The 23,771-nt window shown below is 30.5% G+C and overlaps 1 protein-coding gene across 4 annotated transcripts in view; it reads left to right on the plus strand.

Moving 5' to 3' along the window:
* Positions 1 to 23,771, plus strand: part of LOC127738580 (uncharacterized) — a 73,627-nt gene that overhangs the window by 21,906 nt on the left and 27,950 nt on the right. For all 4 annotated transcript variants that reach the window (XM_052249888.1, XM_052249890.1, XM_052249891.1 and 1 more), the window contains exons 4-5: positions 3,985 to 4,183; positions 5,082 to 5,206. In XM_052249888.1, the coding sequence (XP_052105848.1) occupies positions 3,985 to 4,183; positions 5,082 to 5,206 (324 nt within the window). The remainder of the gene's footprint in view (positions 1 to 3,984; positions 4,184 to 5,081; positions 5,207 to 23,771) is intronic.

Below are 23,771 nucleotides of genomic sequence, written 5' to 3' on the forward strand. Positions count from 1 at the left end.
TTTTGTGTAGGGTTTAAATTCATGATTTCATGTACCACATATATATGTGAGGTTTTACTTCTACTCATTCTGATCTTCCTGAATGATCAAATTTATGCAAGGGAATATTTAAATGATTTTATCTTAATTACCAAATTACGAAAATTGAATTCTTGGTTTATTGACAGTATGTAGGGAATGAAGTCCATTTCATTTTGCTCCATTTGCTTTATTTTCTGTAAATTTGGTTAAAAATTTGTCTACCACTTGCTCCTTTGTAAATAAGTGGGTAAGAAAATATATCTACAGCTTTCTCGAAGCCTCTATTGTTGGGTTTGAAACTATTCCACCACTCTCTATTGTAAATTGACTATGTACCGAGTTCAGGTATTTCTAATACCAGCTCCGTTATCAGTAAGATAGGAAGCCAAATCTTTTATGCCCCACCTAGGGGCATTATGTTTTTCGGTTTGTGCATCCGTTCGTCCGTCCGTCCGTCTGTCCCGCTTCAGGTTAAAATTTTTGGTTAAAGTTTTGGGTCAAGGTAGTTTTTAAAGCAATTGCTTTCATGTTATGGCGTATGGCCATCTATGTGACCCAGATCATTCCAAATTTTTTTTTTAGCAGATTCCTGGTCCGTCATTCTTTAACTCCTATGTATGTTTTCTAATGCAGTACATTGATTGAAACTGTTAAAAAACATAAGTGGATTTGAGAAGTTTAAACATATGTTCTCCCCAATTTCACGGTCTACTGAACATAGAAAATGAAAGTGTGAGTGGGGCATCCATGTACTATGGACACATTCTTGTTTCACCTAATCTATTGTCATTATGATGAGAGAGTATTTCCATTACTCTACTTACAGTCTAGTCAGAAGCAGGCATTTCTGTGATGTGCTGCATTGGGAGTCTATTTAGTTACTTGGTTCTTTTCATTATCACATACCTGCCAACTTTTCAAAATCTCCATAGGGGATTTTATGCAAAAGAGGACCTAATGCATGTCCATACATGTCATTCATGTACTTAATTGGAACATTTATGGTTTTGAACGAGTATACATGTGTTTAAATGTATTTTTACTCTTCTGAATGCCTTTTTAAAACTGTTTAGTCTAAATGAGTTTTATAAGGGTCAGGTCAACACCTCTCATAGGGGATATCCCCCATAAAGGGGGAATGTAGGCAGGTCTGTTATCAGCATGTCTGGTAGAAGGTATTTTAAATTCCAGCTCAGTTTTATGTATGTTGAAAAGCAAGTATTTCTACCAACTTTTTCATTATCACTTTGCTGAATTTATTTAAAATTGTTTCTGATGCCTATTTAACTTTCTGTATGCTAAAGAAAAGAGTTATGCATATAATAGATGCTTTATGGTGGGAAGCAGGTTACTGATATATTTTAACCGCATTTTTCTTTTTCAAGCATGTCATGTTTACAATGTTGAGTTGTACTGTGTATGCCATATTCAGATCTGATGGGCAGTGTATGCCATATTCAGATCTGATGGGCAGTGTATGCCATATTCAGATCTGATGGGCAGTGTATGCCATATTCAGATCTGATGGGCAGTGTATGCCATATTCAGATCTGATGGGCAATCACTTTCTGTTTGACAATACTTTCAAATTTTTATTGTGACTACTAATTTTTCCTTACCAATGACTTAGCTTTATAAAGCCAATGTATACACCACTTCCCCTTTTATCTTTATTTATTACAAGTATATGTTTACTGTACTTTGTCTGGTTTCATATTAAGCAATGGACAGAACTATCTTCAAATATACTAGAAATGTGATGAATGAACCTTAATATACTAGGAAGCTTTTATAATCAAAGGAGGAGATATACCACTCTGACACTGCTGTTTTTCATGTATACCTTAAGCTTATTAGTATAAAATTTCTTATTATCTTCCTAAGTGTGAACTTTCCATTTCTATGTAGCAACATTCCAGCAGCGCCTGCATACGTGAGATTATGTATCTCCCAGTTGATACGATATTCCACGGCTTGTATTTCCTATCATGATTTCTTTGATAGAGGGTTGCTGCTCACAAAGGAATATCTGTTTCACAGATGACGACGGATATGTTCCAGTTGTTGTAACTATAATCCCGTCCCCTTTTCCCAGAACATGACCTACCGAATTAGACTTATCACCGTGTTTGTACTTACATGAGCAACATGACGGGTGCCACATGTGGAGAAAGATCTGCATACGCTTCCTAAGCACCTGAGACCACTCCCAGTTTTTGGTGGGACTCCTGTTACTCTGTGTCTTTTTCTATTATATATTCTATTATTATTGTCGGTTTGTTTTCGACTGATGAGTTTGAATGTCCCTTTGGTATCTTTTGCCTCTCTTTTAATGCAGAACATAACTCTTGCGTATTGTAATTACAGTGACATGAAATTTATGATCATACACTTTTGTATGAAATGTACTCTAAATCTGGTTGAAGATGAACAACATTTTATTACTAGTTGTCCAGCATACAATAATGATAGGGAGATATTTTTCAAGGAGATAAACTGTATCTGTCCCAATTTTATATATCTTTCAAATGAGGCAAAATTTGTTTGGTTATTTACTAATGAAAATTTGTCTATACTTAAATATTTAGGGAGCTATATTATTACATGTCTAGATGTTAGACGAAATGTTAATTAATGTATGTAATAACAATGATAATTGTAATGATTTTATAGTTCTGATCCTGCCTGGAATTAAATGTATGTGATTTTTATAGAATGAAGATAATAACATCTGTCTGAACTTTTTAATGTTTCATTTTAATATATAAAAAAAATTTTCTGTTACAAATCATGATGTATTGTTTTATGTGTACATGTTATGCTGCCCATCAAGGGCCCTTGATTGGAATAATAAATATTCTTATTCTTATTCTTATTCTTATGCAAACATATTTTCTATTGAGATATGCTTGTTTTATTATTTTGATAGAAATAAAAGTACAATTTCAAATAAGCAAATTATTATCATCAAAATTCATAAATTTATTGAATGCAAATGAGACTTTTAATGTCTTCTGATATGAAATTTCTGGATTTTTTAGCAACATTAACTTTGCAAGAATGATGCGTAATAGCTTTAAACTGAGAATGTCTGTGCATCTAATAATCAATACACCAATGTTACAGTGCCAAAAAAATAAGTAATTACATAATACAAATTATATAACAGAGTGATTTATATTGTCATTTAGTGTGTATGTGTCAGGAGTTTTTGTCATCTTGACTAGAAATTTTGGGACATATTTTTGTTGTGTTTATATACTCTTGTTGTAGTAGTCATTACTGTGTCATTAAATTCATTAAATTTCATAGTTAGGCCAAAATAAAAACCATTTGTTATTTTCACTATTATGTGTCAAACATATTGCACCATTCAATTTTGGGAACTACCAGTATATTCCTTTAAATTAACCCTGCAACAAAAAGAACAAGAAAAACAATGGCACCCATAACATACAAAAGATACAGTTTTTGACTTCCATTTAACTAACTGTAATAACCAGTTAGTTATTTTTCTCAGCCAATTGTTTTATCAAAAATCTTTACCAAGGCATTTCAAAAATAAAAACTGCTGCTATTAACAACCTCATTTAATATTGCACTGCAACAATAAGCAAAATCTATTATCAAATGTTTCAAGCTATTCCAATTTTTTTATTTATTGAGAAAATATGTGTTCTGTTAAAGGTTTAATTTCATAATCTTATTTATTCTATCAATAAGCTATTGTTGTTCTATGTATATATTCTTTTAAAAATCATTTTCCCACAAAAAAATGCAAAACCCAATGCAAGAATTGCATGTATCATGATACAAATTCAATTAACAGTGCAGTATCGATTGACGTCTTAGTTGTATAGCCCTAAATTGCATTATTTATGCTAGAAAATCAATTTTAATTGCATATTGAAGAGTTTATGAATAATTCAATTACATATAAAGTGCTGTTTCTACTTTTAACAGAAGGATCAAGAAGAACTTTTGAACCAATCTCCCAGACTTCGTCTCATCAATGACTATGCCCAGCAGCTGGTGGAACGCCACCCTGGGTTCAAAGAGGAGGTTACCCCATGCCTTCAGCACCTTCACCAGCAGTGGAAGGTGGTAGAGGAAGCTGTATCATGTAAAGATATAAGTAGAAACACCGATTGCATGATAGCAGGTAATAACGATCTATTGATGTCTCTGTACAATTACATAGATTGTTTACGATTACACAATCAATATGTGTAGCGCTAATATTACACAATTAAGTCTCTCCCATTGTGGGATAGATTCCTGGTTTCAAATGATTGATAATTGGCGATGAAATAATAACAATTAATATGTGATTTCATATTATCAAGATCAAGTGCATACAAGAAATCAATTTTGCTCTTCCTTTTAAAGTGTAGATGAATCTGTTGCATACAGATATATTACTCTGATGAACATCATGAAGTACTTTAGGGCTCTGTAGTTCTTTCCAGTTTTCATAATAACAGGCTACTTTGATAAAGCTGTTTTGTACTTGCTGAACACATGATTGTGCGACCCAGCTTTTAAAGTTGTTGTGACATTTTTTTGTTAGCCCCAATTTTTTGCATCTTTAACCGCTATTCAGCTTTGAAATATTTAGCAAATTTTTTTTCAATGTTTGTAGGAATTATGATAGAAATTAAAGCACTTCATCCTTTAACAATTTTAATTAAAGGTCTATTTCCTCCATGATACAGTACTAGGTTTTGAATTAAATTGAATTTTGTTTTATTCAGTCTAAAATAAAAATGATGAAAATACTCCTGTATATTCATTATTAATTGTAGGATATCAGTTTTCGTGGGTATATGTTAAGTTCATAAGCCACATATTTATAAGTATAAACAAGGTAAAAATTTTCTACAGGCATGTAGGCTGACTTTGGCAAAACTACTATTTCAAATATCCATGAAAAATACAATTTTACCTTAATACACTAAAATTGGTACCAATGAAAAAAATAAACGAATCCACAGTAAATAATAGCTAGGCCCTCATTAGTGAAGAAGAGAAAATTTTAAACCTTTGTCGCTTTTTTTCAGACATGCAACAGGATCTAAAATCATTGGCTCAATGGCTTGATGAAGTTGAACAAAAGTTATTTTCGCTGACACTCCACTCAAATACCAATGATGAGGAAGTTCTACATTTACTGCAAGTTCATCAGGTAAGTTAGGATGTATGGGCAAAGGGAGGTAATTGGAATTTAATGTAAAGGGAATTAACCCATATGATCCTATCTTTGGGATGCCAGTCACCAAATTAGGCATCCAATTCACGATTATGTTAAATCAGTGAATAATAGAAAAATATAAAAAAAAATCAAAAATCAAAAATCAAATCAAATCTTCATAGAATGGATATGATACTCTCCCTGTTTTATATTTAGTACTATAAAATAGAAATAATACTTTTCTATCAATCATTGCCAAATAAGAAGAATAATTCAATTTCCAATATTGCACTAAAACTTTACCATTTAACAACCAGAGTAACTTTAAAGTTTCCCACATGCTTATTTGATTCATTATATTTCACATTAAAATGCCAGATTCTGATTGGCTAATACGAGGGAGATAATTTACTCTATCCCATGGCTCAGCAGGAGACAATTTTTTTAATGTCACCCTCCCTTGCAGACCAATAAAACTCCATGATTTAAAGGAAAATGAATTGAATTTACATCAATAATTTTAAAGACAATGCTCAAGTTCTACGTTTTATCCTCAGAACTTTTTTCATAGAGTGTCAAATTAATAGATACATCTTGCTTTAATTTTGTTGTTTTCTGATAACTGTAACGTTGTTGTGTACATGACGTCATAGTTAATTACTTTTAATTTAAAGTTTAAAATACAATAATGACAGAACATTCAGTATAATAAATTAAATGACACATAGCTTAGAGGGTGATAGAACTTAATGTTACCCCTCGAATAAAGATTGTCAACCTTGGCTTTGCCTTGGTTGACAATGTTTTCCCAGGCTAACAATCTGCTCTATCACCCTCTCAGCTATGTAATATTAATATACAGTCCCACGTTGCTACACAAGATTTCGATGTTTACTTAGCTGTAGTTGTAGCTGCCTTGTTAGCATTACAAAAATTAAAAGAATAAATCCTGGTGAAAACGAATATTATGCTTGTGAAAAAAATAAGATGAAAGATTGTTTCACAAATGCAAAGGGTTCATTATGGCAACATGGAAGATTCCAAAGATTTTCTTATTATGAGATATTTAGTCTAGAAAAAATGTCACTACAGTACTTTACCAAAAAATTACTGACAGAAGTGTTATAATCAAACGATAAATTCTGTCTTTTGATTACTACATGTTATTATCCAGTGAAAAAGAATGTTTTACCTTTTCAGATCATATTTTACTGATCTTTTGCTTTGTCCTATAGATTTAGAATGACCTGAAATCTGATATATGAAAATTGGCTCTGTTATTTTGCTAACAAGAAGTTGACAATAAACTATACACATTACAAGATGTAGTTTGAAGATATTTTTCTTGATATTTTAAAATGTATTAGTTTAAGTTAAGTTTGAATTTAACATTTCAACTCTTTGATACTTCTTTAATGAAAGTTTATATTATCCTCTTTATATCAAGAATGATTTTTTTCAGCTATCAAATATTGTTTTCCTTTTTTTTGGCATCTTGCAACTTTTTTTTCAAATGTTGCTGGACTTGGTGAGAGCTGGTAGAAAATAAAACTTAAAAAAAGGGGAGCTGAATATTACTGATTATTTGAAAATTTTATTTCAAGACAAATTCATTCCTGTTATTATATATTAGACAGGATATCATATACACTTTGAAGTTTTAGATAGTTTTACAGTTGTTAGAAATTGAGATGATATGCTTATATACTTGTTGTATGAATAAGATATTCCGCTGAGTTGATACATAAAGTTATCAATGAAATTTGAAAAAAAAATGTCATTGTGTTATTTACATTCCTGTTTACATACAAACTTTGGAATAACTTATAGTCATCTAGTTTCTGAAATGGTGAATTTCATGTCCATTGATAAGCATCATTTCAGGCAGATTCAACCAAGTTTAAGATTATTTTTTTTCAGCAGATTTTGCCTCTATTTATAATAAAAACAATATTCCTTTTGAGGGAAATAGTTGTGCCTAGTTGTGAAAAGGGAAGTAATTCAAATTAAGAAATGAAGGGAATAAAATTGAGAATGGAAATGGGGAATGTGTCATAAAGACAACAACCCGACCATAGAGCAGACAACAGCCGAAGGCCACCAATGGGTGTTCAATGCAGTGAGAAACTCCCGCACCCGGAGGCGTCCTTCAGCTGGCCCCTAAACAAATATGTATACTAATTCAGTGATAATGGACGTCATACTAAACTCCAAATTATACACAAGAAACTAAAATTAAAAATGATAAAAAAGTATGTCCAGCTATCTTGAAGCTTTTGATTTGTATTTTATCAACAGAAAGCTGACCGTGCAAGACCCTCATGGGTAGTCAAGGTCTTTAAAAACCCCTCTCCTGGTTGTATTATATTTTAAATGTACTTTACAAATGTATAATTAAATAGCACTATAAAAGATAAGAATGATCACCATGATCAATTTTTTTTCTAAAGGTAGATAAAGGAATGCTTTGATTTCATGGTTATTTGCCAACAAAAATGATTTATGTATATAGGTAATTGGTTAACACTACCTAAAAAGCTTGAGTTAAAATAGATCTATACTTGCAGAAGTCAAAACACATCTTTTACATATATTTTATTTTGAGAGAAATAGCCCAGAGTGGAAAAAGGGAAGTAATTCAAATTAGAAAATAAAGGGAAGTAAGTCCAGCTGTCTTGTAGCTTTTGACTCTGCTTTCATGTTTTTTAAACATTTTAAATGTACTTTACAAATGTATACTTAAGTAGCACTATTAAAAACATATGAATGATCAGCATGATCACATTTTTACAAAACATTTTAAAGGTAGAAAAATGAATGCTTTGATGTTAATGTTTTTTTCAGAAAAAAATATGAGTTAAGTAGACTGGTAATGGGTTGATAATATTTTAGTAGCTTCAGGTGAAATAGATTATCCATTAGATATATAAATCAAAATACTATTTTTTTTACCGGATTAAATATAATATTGATGTAAATAGTAAACATGCTGTTGGGTAATTGTTATTTTTGATCAAATTGTAGGTCATTTTCCTTCTTAAATATACAATATTTTATTTTGTTTATAAGGAATGTAGAAAAATTTTGTTATTGTTTCTGTTTTTGTCCTAGTTTTATGTATACTAGAACACACCCGCGAAATCGTGGGCATTTAGAGCGTGGTTGAAAGTATATAAACTGTAGTAGGATGAATTTTTGTAAAAGATTTTATGACTGGAGAATTTCAGGAAAGGTATCAAAAGTCATAGGTACTGCGACAGGACAATATTTTCTAGCCCGCTCCCTTTTTTCAAAGTCCTTTATTTTTTTGTTTTCTGTTAATTTCAATTATTTTCGTGTTTTTTGTATACTATGAACATACATAATTGTTTATTATAAATAAAGTGTATTTGCTATTTACTATCAATTCCAACTTTATCATCCACTGCGGTCACTGATATATTATATAGAGAGTCTCTATAATTTATAGTAGTATGATCGTAGTATACATGCAGATAAACGCGAAAATAATTGTCCTGTCCCCCAGTGCTTATGAAAATTATGTGTAATTTTAAAACAGTCCTAAACGGAAGTCTTGTCTATGACTTAAAAGTCCGTCCGATGATGGAATCAATATCCGGACACCTTTATTTTCGTTTTTCTCCCAAAATAACCCAAACTGAATAATCATTAGAATAGATGACAAATGCGACTATGCATGGTACCTATAGGACACAGAGGCATGATGATTAATTTATTGTGGAAGGAAGAGAAGTGACACACAAAATGAGGTCTTCTCATTAATAGTATAGATTGTAAGATCAGATTTAGAATAGATCAATGTAGTCACAGACATTGATTCAGACTATATTAATTGAGAAAATATTTTTTGTTCAAATTGTACTTGAAAACAACAATTTTTAAAATGAGAACATATTCTTTTCTTTAATTAATTGAAAAAAGCATACCTTACTTTTACTCAATCTTTACTTAAAATAATTTTTTTCTCAGTGATCTTAGTGCCAGTTTTTTTAGTACCATAATACTTCATTACAAACCAAGGTCTTGAATCCAACCCTTGATTCTTAAAATAGATGCTAAAATGCAGTACTATTCTTGATGTGATAAATTTATTGTCGTACAGTGTTGTAACTTCTGATGACAAAAATTTCATTCTTTGGGACAAAAACTATATAAGAATATAAGAAAAATTTGGCTAGACTTGAGAAGACGGAAATAATTTTGATATCATAAACAAATAGAATCAGTATTAACAACAGATACAGTGACACCATTTAGTATTTAAACCATGACAAGATCTTGTTAAGAATTCAACAATGAGCAAATATGATATGCTGTCATCCATTCTTACCTTATTGCGCATACAATATCCTGCCAGGTGAATAGGTTCAAGTCAATTTCCCTGTTTTGTTATATAATATTTGTACAATAGATTTTCCAATACTGATTCCAGTAAAGCAAAATTTGCATTTGAAATTAATTTTGACTAAATTGTGCAATCAAAATTACATTTTCAAGTAAAATCAAGAGTCGAGCCTTGCAATAAATTTTCAATTTAGGAAATGAATTTTAACCTTAATGCAAATTTTAAAGTATGTAATAAGATATCGTGCATCTGTCTGAAAGGTTCACATGAATTAGAACTTTGACTAAGATTCTGAATTAAATTAGTGATTTTTTTCAACCAAAGTGTACAATATGAAAATAAGAAGATGTTGTATATGATTTCCAATGAGACAACTCTCCACCAGAGAAGAAATGTGGTAGAAGCTAACAACTATAGGTCATCGTAAGATTAAGAGAAAATTAATTTTAGTCTTAATGTGAACAACTTTTATTCATATAAAACTATGTATATAACATTACATATAGTATTTTAATGATGCACTACATGTATAAGCTTTAATAAACATGTAATGATTAAAGACTAAATAAGTACATGTCTTGAAGTACATGTAACTAAACATGTTTATTTTAAGCTCTGAAAATATCCTGAAGTTTTAATTTAAAAATCTTGTCATTTTCACTTGGATAAATGTTTAAATTGTGTTGTTATATATTAATTGTCATAATGATGATTGATCAATGACAGGTAAAACATTCGTTAACGTAGGTAGAAAATACACGTAGAGTAGGATGACAATGTAGGAGGACATTCTGTGTTTATTAGTGTATTTTAAATGTAATTAACATTCAAATTATGAAATCAATTCGTTAGATCAAAGTTCTAGATTTTCATTTAGTTGATCAAAGTTCTGGATTACATGCAGACGCTGTCAGAAAGGTCAGTTATCCTTCATCAAAGTAGTTCAACGCATGCAATCTGCTGTGTTTGTAGCAAATACCAAATATGTAACTTAAAGCTATGTTATTGACATGGAATCTCACAGAATTTTTGACTGCAATGACTTCTATAATCAATGTATTATCGATAAACTAGATTAGAGAATGGGTAAATTTCAGAAATGTTACTTTGAAATATTTTCTTTTACCATCTAATTTTGTTTGTTCTGCTCATTAGTCATTACAGCTGCTTTGATGGAGAAAATTTCTTGTCTGTCACTTCCTTTGTTCAGGGCGTTCATACCTGTAAACACCTTGAAGGTTGTTGCCCTCGTTCTGTTGCTTAAACAAGTGTGATTGGTTATGTGACAGGAATACCTCTTCATTTGCTTATTGCTTATGCTATTTTCTTTATTTAATTTTTGAATAAAAAATGTAGGCTAAGTTGCTAACTTCTACATCATTTGGTCTCTGGTAGAGAGTTGTCTCATTGGCAATTATACCACATCTTTTAATTTTTATAATGTTCAACAGAAGTAACTTTTCAATGAAATGCTGTGTTCAATATTAAGTGTCTGCAGAAAGAACATATGTATTTGAAAGCTACATAGTTGTCTTGGAATCTCACAATTGTTTCGACTGGAACAATCTGATATAACGGTATAAATAGCCATAATCTGAATTCTGAGTCAGATATTCAATTTGAAAAAAAAACAAAAAAAAGTGAATGTTGATGCTTTGAACTATTTCCTTTAATAAACCCAATGTCTCTTATTCAGCACATTAGTCATGACAGCTGCATAGAATAATCAGTTCCTGGTCTGTCGTGTTCTTTGTTCAGCATATTTATATCTGCAAACACCTTGACACTTATCATTACTTTACTGTCAGTAACACCCATGTAATTGGTTCGTTGACAGAAAATCAACTTTCAAGGTTAAGCAATTGTCTTATGAATAAAAGCTGATGTAGGGTATACATCAATGAACCAGCAACCCAATGACACAGAACGCCAAAAGACATTTAGAGGTTATTACAACAATAAACCATTGACTACGCAGTATGCTTGCCTATACAGAAATGCATTACAAAATAGCATGGGAAACCAGTCATACTAGTTACTCATGCTATCGTTCTTGTTGCATAATTTGAATTTAAAAAATGCAGGCTATTATTCAACAATTGCAGTGAATTAGAAAAATAAAAAACCCTTTTATTTGGGTTCCAACGATTCTTTCCATATGTCGGAGGTCTGTTGCTAGTGCTGTTGATATAATACAGATATGTCTCAGTTGTCTCTATTCAGCATTTGATCACATGGTGTTCGTTCCCACTGTGCACGGTTAGTAATTCAAGCTTTGTCTTTGTTGTCTGAACCTGTTCATTAATGTCATCTCTGATGTTATATAATACTAATTAGATTCTACAATTTTAATAATCCTTGATTATATTTGAATTTAAAATGCATCCAGAATTGCATCAGAAATAACTTGCTTTCAGTGGAAATGACACCATCTAGGATTCTATTGGTGCAGTGTATCCCCCTAGAGATTACGATGCAATGATACTTTATCAAATATTGTATCGAAATTGTTACATCGTTAATTTTGTACTTTATCTTTTTCATCAAAATTAGTGGTGAAAATATAGATTTATTATGATTTGTTTTGTTTAAATTTTTACAACTGCGATATCTTTTAAGGTCTTTTATTTAATAATGATTAAGCCAGTTGCCATTTTCTATTCAATAGTTTTTATTAAAAAGGTCTTATAGATTAAAGTGCTTTTCATGGTATTTTTGCATGAAAGATGCCTTGATTTAAGAAGTTTGTCCTTTTTTGCCTGACTTAAGTAACAATAGTTTGTGATTGGCAACAGTCTCTACAAGTTTCTGTATTAAATGTTTTTTTTTCTCTTTGAAAAGAGCAGGAAATCCTGTCTTTTCAACAAAATATTGATCACTAATCTAAATGTAAAGCAACAATCAGTATGCTTCAGGAGGGAGATGTCGGCCATGGTAGTTCTGAAGATTCCGTCAAGATTGAAATCTTTCATCCCAATACTGCTTTGAATTCAAATATGGGGAATTTAGATGTATAGGCATTAATGTGTTTAGGGACAAATATTCTACAAATTAACCATGAATAGTCTTACTAATTTGATAAAGATATACTGTGATATTTGAAAGCTTATTGAGCAATAACCGTTACCTTTCATTGATTCCATGGCAACAGACATAAATTCCATGCAAAATTCTGCCAATTTAAGAAGCATTGTTACTATATTAAATTTTGCTTGTCGTTCTTAGTTTAAAAATGTTTTATTATACTTGAAAAAACACTTTTTTGATTTTAATGAACTATGTTTTGTGAAATCATTCCAATACATTTTCGACAAAAGTGGTCTTAAAGACCTCTGCTGAATACAAAACAAAATGGTTAGTTTTTGTAAATGTAAATATTATTTGACTGATCCATGTTATATAATTAATAAGTGTTAAATGAATAAATTTGGTTAACGAGAGATTAGGTATAAGCTACTTTGTCGGAACAGATGGTAACTTAGAATTACTGCTTAATCCTTCCACTATTCATTCTGTACTGATGAACTGTTGGAAAGAAGACTGAAAGCATCAGGTATCATATTTTTTCTATTTTTTTATTGAAATTATTATGTCACAGAATATTTTCAAAACAGAACTTTTTTTCACTATATTTATGGACAGAGATTGTTGAATGTTTTTGATTGGCGATGTCTTTCTTTGCTGTTGTTTGGGGTTGAATTACACAGTAAAATATTGTAAATTCAAAAATTATTTCAGTGTTTTTATTAATGTGAATAATGCAACTGGGTGAATATCCCTATAAATAAGAACTCACATTCTGATATCTGATACAGATATCTGCTTGCAGCTTTTTCTGAAAAAAACAATAATGAATGTCGCATTCTTAATTCTTCAAAAATCGCAATAATAATGCAAAACAAGGCATTATTTGAATCTGGAATAATTTTGAATTCTTGAAAATTGATAAGAAATGTATGATGAAAAGTAACCTAACTAAAGAGGGTTAGCCATGTGCCCATGGCTAATATTAATTTTACATTCACTGATATTTCAGTATGAACTAACTAGCCCCCTTAGCCATAACCCTCCTAAATTGGGTTAGTTTTCGTCATAGATTTCTTATCAATTTTCCAGAACTCAAAATTCCAGATTCAATTAATTCCTTGTTGCATGCATTACAGTAATCAATTGAAGATGCAAATATTTGCATATAAGTTGTATTTTGTAACAAGTTTATGAGCTGCATTTTATTTTCCTTGTGTTCTCATGAACTTTGTACTTACCTTTTGTCACATAGCAATCATAAATGTTGTTATGGTCATTTTAGATGTTCATTCATGTTTACACCTGTAAAAACAGTAAACTGACCAGTAATAAAGGAAATATATTGACCAATTTGTCCAGAATAGTATAGTAATTAACATTATTTATAGTTTATAAGGCTGCATTTAATGATTTATACAACGGTGATGTACATCACATCATGGACCTGTTTAATGTGACAGCATGGACATCCATTTAATAGGAAGTCAACTTTATAACAGAAGAGACCAGACTTGAACATACTACATGTATACATCTTTGAGGCTGTTTCAGATGTGTAGACACTCTTTTTCATGTAACAGAAAAAGATTCTGCGAAAAGAACAAATAGATATGTAGATTTGATCAAGTTAACTTTCTTGAACTATGTCATTCATATATTTTGAAATACGATTTTTGGAAAGAAAAGTTGCTGTGACATGTATATCCAATACTGTAAATTCATCATTATTTGTTGAATACCAATTTTCGTAGATTTCGTGGGTTTAGATAAACCACAATTTTAAATGTTCAATGGAGTAAAAATTTTCCATAGACTTGTATGTAGATTTTGGCTAGACCATGAAATCAAATATCCATGAATTTTTTGTTTCCCTCAATCCACGAAAATAAATAAATCTGCAGTACATCCATCATAACTTATATGAAATTTCCCACATGTGCTGGTATTTAAGTTAACCTTGAGATATGTTCAAATTTTGAAAAGAGGCGCTATTGATGGAAAATTTGTTAACTTGTAGCTCCTACATAACTGAGTACGTGTATATTAGTGTGTAACTGGTTATAATCTAGATGTCAGGGCTTGCCTAGGGGACATTATATGACTGCGATCACAGATTTTTTTCATCTTATGTAATGATATGTATCTTCATGTAAATGTCTATTTAGGGGTCAGAATTATGTCAAAGAAGACTAGATATAAATGTGAGAAATAGCGATCAAGAAGTTCCTTGTTCGTCTCTGAAATTATTATCCGTCTTAAAGTGATTGAAAGGAATTGAAAAAAATTAAACTTTTTATTACTTAAAAATTAATTATGTAAATGACTTTTACAATCGATATCTCTTAAATGCCAGGGATATATGTGTTACTTTCAATGTAAGTAAAGAAGAATTAGATGTTAAGCTTGAAGGATTATATAGTTTCTCCTTAGAGAGAGTCGATACAAGCTGTTTCCAGCCTGCTGCTAACTTACTGTGGATAAAATCAATACAAAATACTAAATAAATGAATTAACCAATCAAACTTTCTAAAGGTTATCACAAAAACTACTTTCAACTGAATTTTACTCAGGAAGACTTTTTAATTTAAATTTTGTTTGAAAAGATATTTGTACACCATAAAGAGTACGTGCAATCTTTTTCCGATTGTAATTACTCTGGTTTATTCATATAGGATTTTCTTTCTGATAACGGTAAGCCTAATTTGTATCTTGTCTGATCTATATATAGCCATGTATACTGGTTTGTATGCCTACTTTAAAGGACAAACATTGTAAATAGGGGGAAAATACCTGAAGGGAATTCAGGAGGGTTAAAGTTTTAAAAAAAAAATGGTATATATGTAATTTGTGAATTCAGAATGGTACTGAAAGCTTACTCTAGTAATAAGAATATCACCTTTGGGACTACATGTGTATATCATAAATGTTGATTTATTGTCGAGCCTGCGAAATTTATTTCGTGAAAGCGAGACATAGTGATCCTAGATTCCGGCAGCTTCGGCTTCAGTGTCGGCATCATCAACATTTAGGTTCAGTCTGTGGTTAAAGTTTCTTGGACATCAATAACTTTGTCAAACCTACATGGAATTAGATGAAATTTGTACAGAAGCTTGTTTATGACCAAAATACAGTATCCAGAGCAAAATTTTGAAAATATTTATTTTCATTTTTCCGTATTTTACTGATAGATGGACTTAGTTTTTTTTACATTTAACAAATAGATACAGTCTGGGGTTAAAGTTGTTACACATCAAATACTTTGTCAAACCTTCATAGAATTTTATGAAACTTTTTTATGATTAAAAGATAATGTCTGAAGCACACTTTTTAAAATATATTTTCATTTTCAGTATTTTTCTGATAGATGGACTTTTTTTTACAGTTAACATTTGCTGACAGTCTGGGATTAAATTTTTTTGACATGATAAGTGTGTTAACCTTCATGAATTGTTATGAAACTTGAACAGAAGCTAATCTTGAAGACCAAGAAAAAGCATCTAAAGAGAAAGGTTGAAACTTTTTTAACATTCTGTATTTTACTGATAAATGGACTCACGTTTTTAAGTCAACATTACACTTGTACACTGACAGCAGCAATCGTAGGCGAGACACAGGGTTCCGCTGAACCCCTTACAAATTTAATAAAAAAAGTCACTCCTGAAGTCATTCCAACAAGCTTTCCATCAATAATATGAGATACATTTGAATATAATTAACATATTCATAAATGGATTGACCATTTAAAGTATCATTTAAGATATACCGGTAAAATGTTTTTTTGAAAATTTTAAGCATAAAAAATTTTGCAGATCAAGGCAGATGAATAAAGCACTGAATATTTTCGTGTTCCATCTGACTATGTTGCATGTACCGGGTAAATTAGAATTAATCTTGACCTTTCACCATTCTTTTATCTAGCTTTTAACATACTAGAAAGGCTATTGCATGTTTTTGCCTTTTTTTGAGGACCTTTTGTTTTATAAGTCAAGGCTTTCCATTAAGTAAAAAGAAATCTTGATTAAAACCCAGACAGATCAAGAGTACAAGATCATTTTAACTCTTTACAAATGTCTAACTTTGGATAATAGATCTGTTGACAGCTGATCGATCCAGAACTACACGTAACATTCTCATTTTCTCCGCATCCTACTCAAGTCTACATACTTATTCATGCTTGTTATGTTTATTTGTAGTCACAGGTTGGAAGTTAAATCTTTTTCATGCTCCAGTGACTTTTCTTTTGAGTATAGTGATTATCATTTTACATTTTTATACGATTCTGTTACTTAAGGATATGATCTACCAGGGACGTGTTACGCTCGCTGTCATATATAGAAGGTATGATGTTCATTTTATTTCCTGTCAATTATAATATTCATTTAATATTTGTCTTGTGGTTATCCTTATATAAGTTAGAAACAATAGTTGAAGAAACGTGGAAATGTTTTGTATGCATATGGTGTTTGTGTCATAGTTCACTTGTCACAGTATGATGACAGTTATAGATACATGAATGGAGTTATTGGACAACATATAGATTGACTTTTATACATTTTATGTTTGTTTTAACCTTTAAGTATCTAGTTTATCTGTTTAATTGGTGCTTGATATTTAATAATATAAATTTAAACTGTCATGTTAATAGTAAATGGTCTAGTCTTGCAGGTAAAATTATTTTACTTTTGAGAAGCTAACAATATTTTTGCCATTCAAAGATGTATAATTTTTGGGAAAAACTTCTTTTGAACCCTTTTGTGGCATGATAAGCATACCAGTAAACATATATAAAGTTAGTTCCTTATAAAATCTTCTCTAAAAATATATATTTTGTCACATAAAACCCTGGGTTTAAAGGAGAGGGGTATTCTGGATTACGTTTGTCTGTGTTTTGTCCATCTTTTTAATATAATTTTTTTTCACACTTTTCTCAGACACTACAAACCAAAGCTTCATGTCTCTAAATTACATTTTCTCATCCATTGTTCATCAAATATCTGTTTGCCAAATACTTATATATTCTTACCCATAATGGTCATGTAGAGATTTGTGTCCAAGTTTACTCAGTAATGACAAATCAAGGCTTTCTGAAATTTGGATTTAAGCTTCATGTGAGCCTGTTTTACCATGTTATAAGTTTTCGCATCCATCATGTATCAGTTTCCTGTTCACCAAAACTTTTAGTGAACAGGTAACTTGTTATTACAATGTCCATGTTATGATATGAAAGACTGAACAGTCTCTTCCAGTAGAAACCTGATCTTTAATGTGCTTTCGGGGCCTCGGCGGCCGAGTGGTCTAAGTAGTCCCAACTACTATATCACTAGCCAGTCAACACTGAGGTTGTGAGTTCGAATCCCGCACGGTGCAGGTGCACTCGACTCCAATTTTAATTGACTAGGATTATCAGTTTTCCTACCAAAGGTCGTGGTTCTCTCCGGGCACTCGGGCTTCCTCCACCAATAAAAACTGACCGCTACGAAATAGCACAATAGTGTTGAAAGTGGCGTTAAAACACCAATCAATCAATTTAATGTGCTTTCCTTTATATTCACATCAGATATTTGAAGACAATAAAAAAAATGTTCTTTTGTGCTATAGTATACATATTATGTGTTGTTCATTGTTGATTGTGTTTGTATGTCGGTTTTTTCTGAAATGTAGGGTGTTGGCAGTTGGTGAAGTATATTGTTCTGTCCAATATTTTTTAGATTTCTATTTATATCCTTTTTGTGTATTACATAGCGCATATATATGTTAAATAATATGTCTTCTATGTAACGTTCTTGGTTGTGACATTGTATTTTGTAAATTATGATTTATGGCGGCCTTTATTTAAAACATTTAAAGACTTAATTTAAAAGGACAAATTATTTAAACAGTGACAAATTTTTATTGCCTTGTTAGTCTTTAGAAATTGACTTTGTTAAAAGACCACACCTTGTTATATGATTGTACAGATAAATATTGTTATTACTATTTAGTTTAAGTATCAAAACAGGACATCATGTACAAAAATATTGTTTTAGACCTATTACAATGTACTTCAAATTTTCTCTACCTTTTGGACTTGTAAGATTTAAGTACCCTTCTATGAAAGTATCTTTATATGTGGAGTAGTAATTTTTGCATATTTCATAGCACGCCAAATCTTTTCCTTTGTTTTGTTATGCACAAAATGTGAAACAATACTTTCAAAAACCCATGAAGTAGTGAATTTTTTACTATCCTCAAATATTTTGAAATTCATGAGAAAGCCCCCTATATTTGTTATCATGTTATTTTGATTTCTAAGCAAACAATTTAACAATTTTGTATTTCTTCGGTTAAAATGAGAAACATTTATACATGTTGACCCATACTTTAACCCCATCTTGATTTTAATCTGCATTGAACTTTTATATCAGGAACAATGGGTAGATTGTTGGTTCAAAGCAAACTGTTTCTGTTTTAAATGAACTTTTCAGTTATGAAGTGTACTTCTTTGTGTAAATGAATAAGTGAAAGATTTTGATACATTAGATGGTTTGATTGTTTTTCAGATTTTCTAATGTTTCATTTTCGAGTGTTGTTGACTTTTTCCTTAACAACTGTACAAGTATATCAGCCTTAGAATTCCTTTGAACTTAAAATTACAACCCATGTTCTTGAAATTAAATTAAGAATGTACATGATTTAGGACCAAATTGGTGTAAAAATTGTATCTTACAAATGTTTGTAATCAGTGATTGTGAAGGGGCCACATTAGCCCCATAATGTGTCTTCTCATTTGGATGTTGATGTAACTTTTTGTCAGGTGTTAATCTTCTTTCAGTTTGTGGTTTTGATGTTTTGTTGTTTTTTTAAGTTGATTGTTTTCAGATGATTAAAACACAAATTTGTGGTTTATATTTCTCCTATGTCATATTCAAAGAATAGAAATACAGTTTGATAGAGCAAAAATCATTGTTTCAAATATGAGCAGTTTGGTATTATCTTTCAAATAACTCTGGAATGATAAATATTGATAAGAATTGTTTTTGGGTATGTCTTGATTGTAGTCTGATGAATACACAGACCAATGTTATTAAAGTGTTATCAACTGCCCAAGGTTTAACAAACTTGTCAGTTTTATCATATTTGTATTGTCTCTGACCCTCCTAACCCTGAAGACACCTTTTTATCTCCTCTTGTCAATAAATCATATCGCCAAATACTTCATCCATGGAGGACTAAAGCAACTGTCATATTTTGTAAAATGTTTTGTACATTAACTTCTGATTAAAAGTAGTAAAATATGGATAAAATCAGTGTCCATAATTAAAATGTTGTTTGAAGTAAAGGTTATGTGCTCCCGATCAGTTCATTAAATTTAATGGTGTTTGACAATAAATTTTCCACACAAAAGCTTCTTCAAGATAAAATGTTTGCTTATGGAAGCTTAATTTTTTTAGTTACTAGTAAAATTATTATCCTTTATCAGATTAGGATTAAATGCTCTATTGAAACTTTGCAACAGCTATTTCATGATCCTTTAAACACCTTGATAGATCTCATTGACCAGCCTGTCGAAATGGACTACATACTTATAACTCATTTCATACTGAAAATCCCATTCAGCCTACCATGAAATTATATGATATTTCTGGTGATGTTCTAGATAAAAAGAACTTTTGACCTCCAGACTTCTGTCATATTCACACATTGTTAAATTTTAGACCATATAATCTTCTTAGTTTTCACTACTTAAACTAATCCTATTTATAGTCTGTGTTTTGATTATGTAAAATTCCAATGTCAAGTGTAGTATAAAGATCATTATAACTTACAATAGCATATTGCGTTTTTTTTGGTCTAAAATATTAGTGTTATAGTCCCAATTGCATTTTATTGGTATTACACGTATTCAAATGCCATTTTTATATAGTTTTCACTTTCCATATCTCTCCTTTTTGGGACAAGGTTTTTTTTTATAAAAACACAAAGTGACCCCACATGCCTAGTATCTGCATATAGACTTTTCTGATAGCTTTCTGTGAAATGTTTGCAAAATGACTTGTAGACCCAGTGAAAAATCCAGTTACGTCCTGTTTTTGAACATTTCATTAATAGATTATGGCTTTATGTAGTAAACGAAATGGTATGCTTTATTTATCATTCACAAGAGATAAATTTTGTCCAAATTGCTTTGAATTAATGTAGTCTAAATATCTTTCCTATGTTTGATATTGATTTATTGCGATACATGCTATTGCTAATAAGATCATGTAAATCATCCTGTAATAATAAGGTATGTCACATGATGTCATGTCTTGATTATGGTCATGTCTGTGTTTAATTGGCTTGATCTTTATCACCCAGGGTATTGTATACTTATCTGTGTGTGTCCACTATATATGGCTGTCATTGATTTTTAACAATCGTCAATAACCTATATTTATAGGTACAAGTATTTATTATATGTATAAATTTTTGCGTTAGGTGACAAATGGCCTATCAAAATATGTTAAAGAGAATCGTTCACATGTCACTATCCATTGGAATGCCATTTTCACCTTATTGGTTTCTCCTTGTATTTTAAAGAAAAACGAAAATGTCATAAATTTTGAATTTAATGGCATCTAGAGAAAGAAATAATATTTAAGTAGCTTGTCATTAATGTCCTCAAAAGTTCATCTTCAGTGATGCAAAATGTCATAAAAAGGAATAATTTACTTATCTTTGCAGTATCTTTTTATGATACAACCTACATTTATTTTGCTCATTACCTCATACATGTATTAAAAAATTCTGTATATGTTGGGGAAACATTTTTAACAATTTGCATGTTCATAATTTATCTACTCATGTGAATAACAAATCTTACAATCTCATTTTATTTCAAATAGATTTTTTTCCAGAGATGTTTAGAACTTTGTTGTTCCCATGATGCAAAAACACCATTTCTGAGTTTTTTCAAGGATTTTTTTTATAGTAATTTACTATACAAGTCCTTCTTTTTTTCATAAAAAATGACTATCTACAGTTCTATTTTGCAGTTGATCTATTAAGTCATTGCATTTTATTTGTGCTATATTGCAGTCAAATTAGGACTACATTCTGATTTTCCAGCAGGATTATCGTCTTTCACAACACACTTATTTTCAATGGATCGTATTTGTGCTATATTAGGTAACTTAGTACATAGTGCTCTGATTTGTTCCCTTTATTCTTATATTTTATTACACCATAGTACTATATTAGTTTACTCAGGACCTATTTGATAGTAAATTAATAACAAGTTTTTATAATAACCTGAGGGAACCAATCATCATGTTTGCTGTTAGATCAATAATATTACAGTCACCTGTCCAGGTATGCTTCAGGTGTAATAATCTAACAAAACTTTTTCTCTGTTTAGATACACCACAGTTTATTTGGTGTATCTCTTTAGTTTGATATTAAATTCTTTGAGGGACATATTTTGATAAAAAAAAGAAAAATAAAGGATATTTATTTGACGAAGGATAAAAAAAAAACGTGATTTAGATCAGGTCCTGATTTGAATTTAGAGATATAGAAGGTAAGATTAGAAGTCTTATCAGCGTTTATTTGCATTTGTTGCACAATAAACCTTAGTCACAGAAATATTTTTTCACCATTTTTTGGGGGGGTGTTTTAAATATAAAGATTGCAAATCGTTTTATTTTCCTTTAGAAATTAATTTGAAAATTATAATTTCATAATTTTTCTCCTTGTTTTTCAGTTTTTCTTAATCATGAAATATTGTATAAAATATATACCAGTATCTAGAATTTTTTTGCTATTGGAATATTAAATTTGAGATTGATTTTATTATTTAAAAAAATATTTCAAAATTAGATGAAGTCAAACAATACTAAGCATGTATAATTATTTTATGTTAAGCTGGAGTTCCCTATTTACATCTTAAATCATCAAGACAAATTCATCATCATTTAACTTTTATTAAAAATTACATGGCCCACACGAATTACTACAAGCTTTTGATATATGTTTCAGTTTCCCAAGAAATATTTTTCCCATAAGAAATTACAGAGCACACATGAAGTATTGCAAATTTCTGATGGATTAATTCTTTTTTTCCCATAAGAAAAAAAATTTTCCCATAAGAAAAAAATTGGATTTGTTTTTAGAAATATCTGTCATTAGTTTTTTTTAGTAGAGACTAAATTGACAAAAGTCGATTACTTCTATCTATTGTAGATAGCTAAATTTAGTTAACATCGATAAAACATATAAACAAGTGAATATTTCCTTCATATAAAGTCCATTTATCTGATGGAAATTGTCATTAACAAATAATCCAGATAGACAAATTATATCAGACTTTTCAGCATAGAAGGAAACCGAGGAGATGGCCAGTTGATGTAGACAGGAAATGAAATTTTCTTATTCTTTGTTTGTGTAGAAATGCTATTCAGGAAGTCTACATTTCGCCTATAAAGGAAAACACAGTTATTGTTTGTTGTTTGGCTTCTTTGTGATAATCAACTTTGAAATTAATTTGATGGTTCGGGAAGAGTTTTGTTTAGGCATTACAAATCTAATCTCGTCCAAACAATGTTTTTTTACTTTCCAAAAATAACTAAAAACGATCCTTCCGAACATTAGATGACACTGTTGTAGAGTGGTTGGCTTATCGATCTGTTTGTTGCTTCAAGCTGTGCTAAATTTGGTTAATTTGACAGGAATCTAGTTACCTAAAAATAGGGCATACCATTAAATCTTATAAAGACCAGCGCAGGGGATTACTGATTTATACTAAAGGATAAACAAGATACGTCTTAAATCAATTGGGAAAATATAGACAGCTAGATTACGTTAACCAACTATACTTTACGTTATTTTGGAAAATTTGTTCTTGCTGTGACAAGATCCATGTGTGCTGACGTGGCATTAAACTGTCATCATTCAATTTTAGTCAATAAATTTGTACTTAGATTTTTTTTTTATTTAAAAAAAAAATTCAGCTATTTTTTATATTTGATCAATTGCATGTTAATGTTTTTAATTTAGCGGGTTTTTTTTTATATTTGTGTCAACAGGTGTAGTGATGCTACAAGTAAAGTGCAAAAATAATGAAGTATTATAAAATTGTCCACATTAAGAAATGTTTATGAATTACATGTACAACCTAGCAAGAGATTATCCATCACAGTGACCTTTGAA

This window comes from Mytilus californianus, unplaced genomic scaffold (assembly GCF_021869535.1).
Source record: "Mytilus californianus isolate M0D057914Y unplaced genomic scaffold, xbMytCali1.0.p SCAF_4, whole genome shotgun sequence".
Taxonomy (NCBI): Eukaryota; Metazoa; Mollusca; class Bivalvia; order Mytilida; family Mytilidae; genus Mytilus; species Mytilus californianus.